Raw genomic sequence first — 12,889 nt, forward strand, 5'->3', positions numbered from 1 at the left:
TACAGTGTGTGTGTTTTTTTCAATAGTGAGCATTTAAAAATGCACATTAATAGCTACTGAGTAGAACCTCTTAGTTAGGCTAGTATGTGCTTTGGTGAGGAACTGAGCAGGCACCTGTTGGCCTTTGACTTACTTGAGCCTGTTTTCTCTATCAGTGAACACTTTTGTCCTATTCCCACTCCTTTCTCTGTTTACCGCCCCTCGCCCCTTTTCTCTCTCTCAGTAAAACAAAACAAAAAACAAACAAAAAAATCCAACATCACCAAAAAACTCCTAACACTCTAGGGAAATATATTCATATAAAAATTAGACTATACATTGTCAAAAGATTTAATGCAACATTAAGACCTCACAGCTAAAAATCACAAGATCAGGAAACAAAAGTTAAGATTCACAGAACTAGCTTAATTTGACCATGTTGTCAAATGTAGTATTTTCTATTCCTGTTTTTCTTAAATGTATAGCTTAATACATATATTTTTATATTGTTAAATCTTAGAAGGATGTGCATTTTGGCTAGCTTCACACATCCCTGGGAACTCTAACCTGAGTTTCCTGATTTATAGTTTAATTAAGCAACCTTAACACTGAATTAAATTAGGTTATTTTGCATTTTACTTATGTTAGTACTGAAGTCAACATTTTAATTTCCTATTTTGAAAAAAGATTAAGATCTTATTTTGCCCGTGATCTTATGTTTTTAGCTCAACATTTTGATTTTAGCTTTAACTATTATTATTTTAACATTGTAACCAAAGCAGATATGCATATACAAAAGACAGTGATATAAAAAATACACTTTCTGAACCTTCTTGAAGCTATTATTGAATTTCAAAAAGAGTGATATCCAATGTTTCAACAGCATCATTCAAGGTCTCCCTTTAAAAAACAAAAACAAGACAAAGAGCAAACATAAACCAAAGTATTGGTATGTCTTTGTAAAAATAAAGTTATTTTAGCAATGTTAAGTTACAGCAAATAATGTAGATGTTATTCTGCACTTAAACTACTACATATCAGAATGTGTCACAGAATGTTTACATATAGGTTGAAGTTTTATAACAGATCTGATGCAACAAAACTGATTTTTTCCCCCTGGCCTCTGTGACCCCTATTATACTATTTTAGTGTGCCTTCAGTGACCTGAGTTTTTAAATGCATGAACCACAAACCTCATATAAGTTCACCATAAAATAACAAAATAGAGTCAATTCAGTATTAAAATTTCAGGCTTATCTAAACATATTGCTTACTTTTTCTCTGTATTTTATTGTTGCTCCCAATTCCAACTTTAGTTCACAGGAGGCTTTACATTTGAAGGAGACACATGGGTAATCTGTTTCGTTACCTATACTTTAGAACATAGGATTTTATCACTTATATTAGACATTTAAAAACAGTCTTTAAGGGGAAAAAAATCAATATACAGAAACCAGTTATTTATCAACAGAAACATTCTGATGGCCCAAATTTTACCAAGGACAACACAACTTGGATGTAAATTAGAGATTTTAAAATCAGAATTAGTTAGTTTGGGAGTAGCAGTATTTTTCCTTGCCAAATTAAGTTACATTTATTTCCACAAATTATAATTATGACGATGCAGGATACTTTTTGGATTATGGGACTTTTTCTTTCAGGGACAAAGAATTATATTGTTAAAACAGTGGTTATCAGTCTAATAAAAAAATAATCTTTGTATAAGTCCTAGTTACTTGGTTGTACCAGATGATGTTTTACAACATCTGGGAACATAAGTAAATTTGTTCTGACTACTTAACACTTGCAGTGCCATAACTGAGTAAAAAGGATGGTCTATGTATTTTCATTATATATTATTGTGCAGATTATTTTATTTTGACAGTGGTTACATGAATACATCATTTGTAGTTTGATTTTCTTAACATATTATTTTAAATAGCAACAATATGTTAAGCTAACCAGTTACAGAGGAAACAGTTATATGGTTTGTATGAAAAACATACAACTGAGGAGGATTTGTTTAAAATTAGGTAAAAATAATTGAAGTGACATAAAATTACTAAGGGTATAAGCACTATTGTCTTCAGGAGGAACCAATCTCAGCTGTTAAGCTAAATTGAGGAAAGAACTGAAGAGCAACAAAACTGGATTGCAATTAACATTGTTACTTTGTGATCTTGAGAAAAATAAAAAGCATCAAGCAATGAAACTGTGTTTGAAAATTTGCTTTAAAAAAAATTACTGACCAAATGTTTCTAGTGTAAAATCGTAAGTAATTTTATATTGTAAGCAACTGTTTTGATGATTATTTCTTGGAAATTTTAATATTTCAATCTAATGAAATACAATTTGTAAAAGATAGAAACAAAATCTAAGGTAAACATTAATGAACTGAATTACACATATCAACCTCAGTCTACAAAATAAGTTACTTTTAAGACATGGGACTAATTTAAAACATTTTATTTGTAAATCCTAGGAAACTTTCCAATATTAGCAAGTTTAACTTTCCTTTTGTTGACATCACAGAATAGAGTATTAAAGGTGTAAGTCTTTCAGAGTTTTGTTAAAGACTGGCACTGCATCAGATTTTTCTTCACAAATCATGAAATAAGGTAAATTTTGAAAATCTTCCCAACGGAAATGTAGTCTATAGATGTTGGTTATTTAGAGAGAAAGGAGAGACCAAGATCCAACCACAAAGCACTATTAAAAAGCAAATGTAAGGCTCCCTTCCTGTAACCTACAGATATTTAAAAAAGGTTCAGGCTATATTCATCAGGTACCTATGATGTTGAATACTAGCTGAAAACATCAGAATATGTTTTGCTTTACTAATATTATAGTGGAGAGCAGCTTCTCATTGTTCTCCAGTGGGATTTCATGCTTGGGTTGCTGTCCCATTTTACTCCATTAGTTAATACATTTTTCCCCTTGGCAAGAGACCTGCTAGATCAAATGAGTAGCAAACAAGAAACATATTTTGACTTCTTCCAAATGCAAATAATATATATATATATATATATATATATAAAAGATAAATTATATTTAAATTAGGACAAGCATTTTTATTGTTTGTGAAATAACTACTTAATTTTCAGTTCTTGATTTCTTATAAAGGGTCCATAAACCCTTTGTATATAGAGGAAGCCATATAAACAATTACTACTGTCACTTTTTGAATTTTCCTGGTTCTTCACTAGATATGTTTTACATGAGGTTTATAATTTCAGAGATATATTTTCCATACAATAATCATCTTTCCTCCTGTACAGTACAGTACTATAAATTATCTACAAAGTTTCAGATATTAATACACTAAACATTTGTAAGTAATTTTGAAGCTCAAACTTTAAATCCATTTGTGCCATGCAAATTAATATTGTGCTGAATATCTGTTTTACATATAAGCAATCTTAAAGGAGTTTATCTAATGTAAACATACAAAAATTATCAGGTTTTCATTTTGCAAGGACTGTTTTGGGAATGTGTAACAATTAGAAACACAATAAACAGAGAAATCAGTTACTGCATAAGAATATTCTTCCATAAAATGTAAGAGCAAGTTATTTAATTTTCCACCAAAATATATAGCACCGTGTATACATTGCAATTATTTCTCTTTCAGATTATAATGGAATATTTACATTTTGTTTCTACCATTATTTTCAATTGTATCTAAACTCTTTAACAACTATTCTTAGCATTACAAATAAAGCAAAAATAAATATTTTTTTTGGTAAATCAAGCCACAAAAGTTAACCTCTATGTATTTTCTTAACATTGTTATTAAGTGAAAAAATTAAACAGATTTCTTTGTTACAATTATTTTTACCCCAACCACTAAAACTCGATATAGTTCTCATTTATCTGCCTCATTATTAGTAAGTATCTATAGCAAATAACTGCATACATATACACTATACTGATTTAGTTCATTCACTTACTGTTATGGATTCAAGATTAAAACTTCAATAAATAACTGTTCTTCAGTAAATGGTCTGTAAAGAATTTCTATACTGTTGTAACTTTGCTAATAGCAAAAAACAATAAAGTGTTACAACTCCTTTCATCCCAGTTCACTACATAAGTTATGAATAATTTCTTCTGTTTATCTGGATTTCATTATTTATTTAAGTGATTAATTTTAGATAATTTTCTTAAATGTTTTAAAAGTAATTTATACTAGCACAAAATACATCATTTAGTTCTCAATGGATGTTTTCACTCAGTCTTATTAGCAACACAAATCAATATGACAGGTATTGGCTGGTGTAAATGATTATTCCAGTTAAACCTGCAAAAAAAGTTGTATGTGCTTATATGCTTGATAGTTTTTGAATGCAAATAGTAGCAATATTGATCAGATATTGGACTGCTATCATGTAATCGAGTGACAAAATGAACTGCAGCACCTTGGTGAATGCACTTTTTCAGTCTCCCTACTGTTCATCTTGAAGACTCCTATTTCATTGGTTTTCTGTTTGTCTCTGAACTGGATTTGTTTTTTGCCTTACCACCCCCCTCCCCCAATTTTTACATCTTCACAAAATTAGGCTGTATCAGCCATCCTAGAACTAGCTGTTCAGCCATAAAACTGCAGCAACCTTACCTATCCTGTAGCTGTTTCAAACAAAAAGGTTCTTTTATGTATTTTGTCCATTGTAAAATAATTATGTACTGTTTGTTAGTCTTTTTCGGGTTTTTTTTAAAGTATTTTAAGATTTAGCTTTGCAAACTCTGGGGAAAGCTACCAGTTTCTTTAGAAACTGTTTGAATATTAGCGGTCATTTTACCAAAAAAAAAAAAAAAGTATTATAAATACCTACAACGGATCTTAACGGCTAAAGCACAGTCAGAATGTGGAAAAGAAAGAGGCAGACGAAAATGGTGAGAAGCTGCATTGCTTGTGCTGCAGCGTGGTACAAACTTACACGTTTACAAAGCACCAGCCCCAGCAGAACCCTCCATCAGCCATTAGAGGGTGAACGAATCGCAGGAAGAACTACACATTGTATCGCTTCATCCTACCCAGTAACACTTTGTTTCCTTTTTTTAGGGGCCCAACAGAACAATCAGGGGAAAGAAACAAAAACACCCGAGAGAGGAAAGGGGGCCGTTTTCGCGCCACAACCACTCCAGCTGCAGGGAATGCACGCAGGAGGCCAATGAATGGGGAGAAGAGCAAACAAATCAGGCAGCCCGTGGCCCCAGCACAAACGAGGCTGGGAGAGCTGGTAGGTGCAGCTCTGAGCCAATAGGATGCAACGCTCACTCACAGCCATAGCTGTGAGCTCCATGCTCTGCTTACTACGATTACTACGGCGGCTCCCTCCCAGGCGCCCTGTGCTTGTTGCTAAACTGCAACCTTGCTCCTTTGCTCTACGTGCTGAGTTTGCTCAACTGGCTTGTGTAGAAGGAGGCGGGTAGTTTCCAGCTGGCAAAGAACTTCTGCACGATCCAATCCGTTGTCTTTACAATTCATTGGATCATGACGATAAGGTTGTTTGATATTTTATATAGCATATATGTCTTCTGCAACCTGGTTAGTCTGTCTCTGTGTTAATGTGGTGCTACGGTGGGCAGTGTGTGGTCGTTTTCTTTTCTCCTTCAACTGCCTTTGGGGTGTCCTCTTCGTCTAGGGTGTTAGCTTCATGCATGAGTCAGTTATGCATCTATGTTCAAGCCAATTAAAGGTCGCTGCAAGCTATAGGAAGCTTTAGTTGTGGCAAAGACAAGGCAGGGCCTTGAAGAAGGGGGAGGGGAGGATGAGAACGCACCAGAATGCTGACCAATTGAATGATATTTCTAACATTTGCTAATCACGGGTCGAGTCAAATACAATCATCTTCCCCCTTCCCCTAAAATTGCATGCATCTCTCTTTCCTTGTTTTGGGACTAATACAGTAAAAAAGAATCCCCTTCAATGACCTTTCAACTCCTTGCATTATATAAGTAACTGCAATATTCCTAAAACAAGTAAAATGCATATTCTTCATGCAGATCATGGATGCCAGATCTCTATTATATCCTAATCCTTATCTAATGCCAGTTGAACTCTTTCTAAACAGGTAAGAGTTTACTAGATCATTCACAGGCCCTTCAAATACCTCTACCCTATAAGTATATTATGATTTCTATTTTTTGTTGTTTATGGCAGAGAAAGACAAAACATTCCTCCTCCTCGTTTTCCACCTTAATTATCACTTAAACAGAAACTTTTAAAATAAAAGATTAAATAATGTTCTAAAATAGAATTATCTTCAGAACATACTGCTCTGAGACAGGGTTGTAAAAAAAAAAATCTTTTTTTTTTTAAAAGATACAGGTGAGTATTAGTTAAATCCACATCTGATGGCAAGTACTATTGCGTCATATAAATCTATTGTGTGTACTAGTATTATGAGGAAAATAATTTCTTCAACAGTCTTTCTCTCGACATCTGTAAAGGTAGCACATGTTTTGTCACTGGGGGGAGGGGAAGCTTTAGATAAATGATTACACTTTATGTTACACAAGCGATAAAACTTTAGTACAGTTACTTTTAATTTTCCTATGAAAATATTGTTTTAAAAGGAAATGGAGCCAATTAAAAGTTAGTCTCGTTCAGCTTCCTCATATGGGGTAAAATTCAGTAACTACTTTAATTTTTGCTGTACGTACTTTTAACATAACTCAAATGTTTTGAATTTGGTAAAACTGGAGCCACACATTTCTAGCATACTAGGCTTGCTAAATATCTAACTATAAAATGATATTGTAAAATATTTAATTTGGGCTTAAAATAAATTACATATCAAATAAGTTTTATATCAAAAAGATGGTCATCTAATTAAATTTTGGGTGTTTAAATTAAATTTGTATATGGTAATCAGAAGGGCCCTATTCATCTAATAGCATAAACAATGTTTTATGTTAATTTAGAATTTAATTTTGAAAACACTAGCTAATTCACTTCTTTGCATTACAAATAAAACAATACAATATAGTTCTGTATAAACTGCTAAGTAACGTTTTTGCCCTGTTATAAAAATATATTTCCAGTATATATGGCTGATAATTTCGTCTTCCCCTCTAACAGTGGACAATTAAATATTTGTAAGTTGTTGTTGGATAACTGATGTATGGTTTGACTTAAATTCCCACTTCTGACTTTTCTAAAGAAAAAAGTGGGTAGCAAAACAGATTAGCAAACTAGAACATTTAAATAAAATGTATACATTCTACATTTAACAGTGTAAAGAGAAAATATATGCAAAGTGCTTTTTAGACCACACATGTAGAAAAGAGCACATGCAGATGGATTGATAATATTCAATACAAATCAAAGTTCTAAAGAATAACACTAGACACTTTGAGAACACTGACTAAACCACTTTGCAGTTTTGACTAATAGATGATTTTAAAAAACTTAACATGCAGGTGTTCTCTTTTAATCAGACTTTACAAGATATTACAATAAATACAAGCTCTCTTAAGAAAAATGTCTTGTCCAGAGCAGACTGGTACTGTTGAGTGAAGATTATCTAAACTAAGGAAGTATTTGCCCATTTTCTACAAAATAGAAGTTGTGTATAAGGTCTAAAGAGTGGAACACAAGAATACCCTTTGTCTACTACAAGTAAAAGTCATAAATTAAACAATGGATTTAAATGATAGAGATTAGTTTCTTGATAAGCCCTCGTAAAATTATACATACTGGCTTATGAAAAATTATGCCTCAAAAGTTGAACTGAAATGTTATGATCCATATGTGTTTATTTCACATTAACTACTGTTCTTACTTTAAGGACTGCCACATTGAATTATACCACTCTGTGCTAAATCTTCAATAACTCTCTTTACTGTGCCTTTTGTAAACCATGTGTAACAGTACATACAGATTGTAGTGTCCAAAGTACAAACAACAAAAGAACTTGTCAACATTCATCAACAACACAGTTTCAAGTTAAATTTAAATTACATGTATTTACTTATTTAGTTTGTAGAAATGAGGTACAAAACTGTAAGCCTTAAGGTATTTCTCTTTATGCGTATTTCCACATAAACTACAGCACATGTGGAAATTCATTCACTGTTAACTAATACACATACTTAACTATTTTCCATGGAATACCTATTAAAATCTACCACAAAAAAAAAATCGACCATGGAATAAATGAAACCTTCCACTAAAGTGCATTGAATTATTAAACAAAACCTACTAGATTGCTATATTATATACAGTGCTGGCTTTCATTTCCGTATCCTTTCTTCATCTTCAGGCAACATTTTGTTTGCACTGGAAAGGCTCCACACACCCAAACCCCCTCCCCCCACAAACCCACCATTGTACTCTTTACAAATGTTGAAAATTATGAATGGTTCTTTAAACCAAAGGGGGAGGGGGCAAAATCTCTAAATTCCTGGGTGTGTTATTACCATCCTAGGGTAACGCTGGTTGGTCATTCTTCACATTTTCTAAGATAAGAGCCACCATTAACTAGATTAAAAGAAAGAAGGAAACATTTTTTTTCTTTTGGTAGGAACTAGAAGAGCACGTTATTCTCTCACTCTGGACTCTCCCACTTCTCAATCATTCCCCAACTGTCTTCCGTCCACCCCCACCCTCCGCCCCTTTGTCCTTTTTTCCATACTGCTCAGTTCTAGAGACACTGCAACCCACGCTAATCGACCCGCCAGAAACATTACCAGATGGGGGGCTCCTTCGAGACTGGAAAGACCCTAATTTCCCCCTTCCCGCTCCCCTCCCTCATTTAGTCCCTTGTCTTTCTGCAGCGCGCAGCCAATGGCAAACAAGAGCCCGAAAGCCACCAAACATGAAATCGCAGGCAAAGGTGCTGCGCATAGAGAGATCGCTCAGGGCGCTGCTAATAAGAATATTACCCCAGCAGCACGCAGCCTGCCTAAGTACCCCTCCCCTCCCCTCGCTGACCCACCCACACAAAGTGCTCAAGCCATCTTGCCAGAGCAGCGGAGCTTGCACGAACGACCCCTATGAATAATACGGTGGCTTCGCATCACGGGGAGCGAGGAGGAGGGGGAGGCGTGGGCATTATATGGCATGTTTTCCCTCCTTCCTGGAGTCCCCTCGGCGATTGCACCCGCCCCGAGAGACAGCGCGTCCTCGCCTCCCCCCGCTGTTTGTGCACGCTTGCAGGGGAGCGAGCTCGGAGAGGTTGGCCCCAGACAAGCGAGGCCGGGCGTTATTTGTGAGCGCTCGGCGAAGGGGTCCGAGCCGCTGTCAACAACAGTGGTGACTAGGGGCAGAGCGGGAACACGCGCTCAGGGCCGGCGCCCGTCAAACTCCCGAGCTCCCTCTTTCTCGTCCCCAGCAGCAGCCCTCTCTAAACTTGTCCCTGTGTGTGCAGCCAGGCTCTCTCCTCCTCCCTGCCTGTCCCTCACCCAGTCTCTCCTCCTCCGGTGAGTGTGTGTGAGAGCCGAGCTACAGCTACTATCTAATTGAGGCGCTGGGATTCCTCACGTGAGAAGTTGATTTGTAGTTTGAACACGTGGCTCATTCAAAAAGCCGGAATATTCAAGTAATTTTCTTCCACTCCCCTCACCCTCCTCTCTGGGTTTTTTTTTTTAATTGAGAGGCGGCGCCAGCATGCACGTAGTGTGACATTTTCATAGTCCGCCTGCTGCTGCCGCTGCCAAACGGGCTTGGGGGCAAGACAAAAAAAGTAGTTTTCCCCCTCCTTTCTCCGCCCGCCATCCTGGTCCCCAAGCTGGGTGTTTCCCCCCCTTTCTCCCCTCCGCGCCCGGATCACACAGCAAACACTCCGGATTCCGATTTGGATACAGTTTTTTTTACCCCGAGAGAGGACGGGAGGGTGGGAGGGACTCAAGCTGCAGATCTGATTTTTTTTTCACCTCGCTCTCGCTTTCTCTCTCTCTCTTTCTCTCTCCTCCATCGCATTTTATTTTATCCCCCCTCCCCACCTTATTTTGCAAGCCGAGGCTGTAAGTTGTTGGGCGTGTGTGGATTGTGTTTTTTTTTTTTTAAACGAACAAGACCATGAATAAGCTGTACATCGGCAACCTCGGCGAGAGCGTGAGCCCGCTGGACCTGGAAAGTCTCTTTAAGGAGTCCAAGATCCCTTTCAACGGCCAGTTTCTGGTGAAGACGGGATACGCGTTCGTCGACTGCCCCGATGAGAACTGGGCTATGAAGGCCATCGAAGCACTTTCAGGTGAGTCCCTCCGGGCGCCCTCCACCCCCGGCCCCCTGTACCCTCCACGCTGGCCCCGGGCACCCACCCCCGCACCTCTCGCCATCTGCTTCCTGCCCACACACAGAGGGTCCCCTCCTGTCCCCCAGCTTCTCTCCCCCACCCATGTGACCCCCCTTTACCTCGCCGGTTCAACCCGGGGGTGGGGGCCGAAATCTGCCTCTGCCCCTTTCCCTGCCAAGGGGATGGTGGCGAAGCGAGAGCCGGCTCCCCGGGCCGCGCGGGGGCTGTGTGTGCACGGGCTGCAGGCGGCCGGGGCTGGGGGGCTGCGGATCCCGGGCACGCCGGCAGGTAACGTGCTCGTTGGCGTTTGACACCCAGCCGCCTTCTGGCCTCCGCAGCTCCTCGCGCCCGGGGGTTACGCTGCAGCCATGCGGGCTGTGGGAGGGGGCCCGGGGGCGCTAGGCTGGCTGGCTCTAGCGGCAGGGAAGGCGGCCAAGGAGGTGTCCCCCCGCCCCCCAACAGGACAGGGCAAGAGGCAGCAGCCTGGGCCCAGAAACCTACCACGATGTGGCTCCCCTATTCCCCCCTCCCGCCCCCGACGGAAAAGCCTGGCTTCTCTGCGAGCGTCCCGGGAATTGGGGGTGGGGGAGTATTTGGAGGGGGGAGGCCATGCGATTTAATGTTTGCATGGTGCGAAGGCAAGGCTGACGATGGGGGGGGGGGGGGAAGTGAGCCCTGCTTCCGGCATAACGTGCAAGGATGGCGGGGTGGATGAGCCTTTCTCTGTGCATACAGCGCGCACCTATAGGCGCTCTTGGCCCCGCATCTCCTGCCCAGCGTGTATCCCCGGCAGCCAGGCTGCGGGCTTGGCAGAAGCCGCCTTCTGGGTGCACTTGGAAGGAGTTGGCTGGCGAAGCTCCCAGCCCCACGCGGGTTGTTGCACAGAGGCGACGCATGCTGTAGCTTTCCCTGCAGGGAAGGAGAGTAACCCAAACTTGGGAGGGAAAAGCCATCGCCCCCCTCCCCGCGCCGGCCAGAGGGGCTGGCAGGGCTCGGGCCCTAGAGGGCTGCATTCCTTCGGGATTATTTATTTCGCTTTCCCTTTGACTGCCTCTCCCGCACCCATCACCGCTTGCAGGAGCCAGGCCGCCTCTCTGCCTCTACATCCTGTTTTTGTGTAAAATGTAATGTTGCCTGTTTAATACCGTTTGCAGAGGCTTCAGGGGGGAGGTTCCCGGGGCTGTGAGAGTCCTTCTGAAATGCGCTCTCTTCACCCCCATCTCCCTCCAGAAAATGCCATGAAGTTTAAATTGAGGCCTGTCGCCCTGCGGGACGCGTTGGAGGTAGCCGGGGGAGGGAGGGGTGCCCTGCCCAGAATAGGCAAGTAGGGAAGACACAAGCATTTTCACACAACCTTGAAGCATTCCCAATCCCTCCTGTCTCCTCTCTTTGGGCTGAAGGGCCCTGATCAGCTCATCTGATCGAAATTTGTGTATCTATATTACAGAGCCCTTGGAGAAAATGGCTCAAATAAAGGAAGAGGTCCACTTTAAAACAGCTTCATTCACTTACCTCTTCGGACAATTATTGTGCTAAAAGGAATCATTAAAATTCAAGTCCCTTGGCTTGTGATAGCAGCAGCATAGTGGCAAACTGCAACACCAGTTATTAATGAATAAGCTAACATGTTGCACTTTTAATTTCCTGTGCTGTTTTAAAACACCACAAATTAAATTTGGGAAAGGTGGGGAGATGAGAGAGAGGGAGACATTCAAACACATTTAAAAACACTTCTCCCTAATTTTGATTGTATTTGCAGGTAAAGTGGAACTGCATGGTAAACTCATAGAAGTTGAACATTCAGTCCCTAAAAGACAAAGGTAAATAATTTTTTTTTCTTGCCCTCGATGACCAGTCTACCACAATAAAAAAAAATGCTTAAGTTATGTTTGCCTTCCTTGTGGATAAATTAGCTACTTTTATTAAACTAAAAACCCACCATGATATCAGAAATAATTCCAGAATTCTACCCTTATATTTTTAATGTAATGTATTATCAGTCTAGACTGGATTTATAGAAACCAACTCTCTTCATGGAGGAAGCAGGTTGTGATTGAATGACAAATAATTTATTAAAAATTTTAAATTCCCGAGAAGAGTTAAATTTTGTGCTTTAGCAGGAAATGAAATGGGATGTTTTGAACTGTGTAACAGGCAAGCATGTGAGCTTTGCTCTGCAACAAAAAGCATCTTGTAAATATACTTGTATACATACAGTTTTTTGATCCTGCCATGCAGGAGGCTGCAGCATTTTATAGCTAAGTGGTGTAAGTTTCATCTAGATTTAAGGAGGAATTTTTCTTTACTGTTTTGATCTGGCATGTACAGACATATGAGGAAATGCTGATTTCTCTTTAGTAAAGACATGATTTATGCATCCTTTATTTATGTGTGTGTTTCATTTTTGCAAAGTGAGTAATTCAGGGCTCAGTAGCATGTAGTTTTGTGGGCCTGATGTGAAGAAACAATGCTCAGATTTTTGCAGCAGAGCAGACTAGTACTTCTGTACTACCTAGAGCATTGTATTCTGCTTTTTTTCCACAAATGTTTAAATTATACTGCACTCTAGGTTTTCTAGAGAGTAATAACAAAATAGATCAAACTTTGCACTTACTTGTTCCTGCCCTCCATTATACAAACAGCCATATTCCCAGATTAAATAACTTTAT

At 39.4% G+C, this 12,889-nt stretch overlaps 1 protein-coding gene across 1 annotated transcript in view; it reads left to right on the forward strand.

Annotated features, from left to right (window-relative positions):
* Positions 1-9,873: 9,873 nt before the first annotated feature.
* The window catches only part of IGF2BP3 (insulin like growth factor 2 mRNA binding protein 3), a 179,793-nt gene continuing 176,777 nt past the window's right edge, over positions 9,874-12,889 (forward strand). The window contains exons 1-2 of the mRNA XM_065400075.1: positions 9,874-10,178; positions 11,980-12,040. Coding sequence (XP_065256147.1) covers positions 10,004-10,178; positions 11,980-12,040 — 236 coding nt within the window. The 5' untranslated portion in view covers positions 9,874-10,003. The remainder of the gene's footprint in view (positions 10,179-11,979; positions 12,041-12,889) is intronic.

This window comes from Emys orbicularis, chromosome 2 (genome assembly GCF_028017835.1).
Source record: "Emys orbicularis isolate rEmyOrb1 chromosome 2, rEmyOrb1.hap1, whole genome shotgun sequence".
NCBI lineage: Eukaryota > Metazoa > Chordata > Testudines > Emydidae > Emys > Emys orbicularis.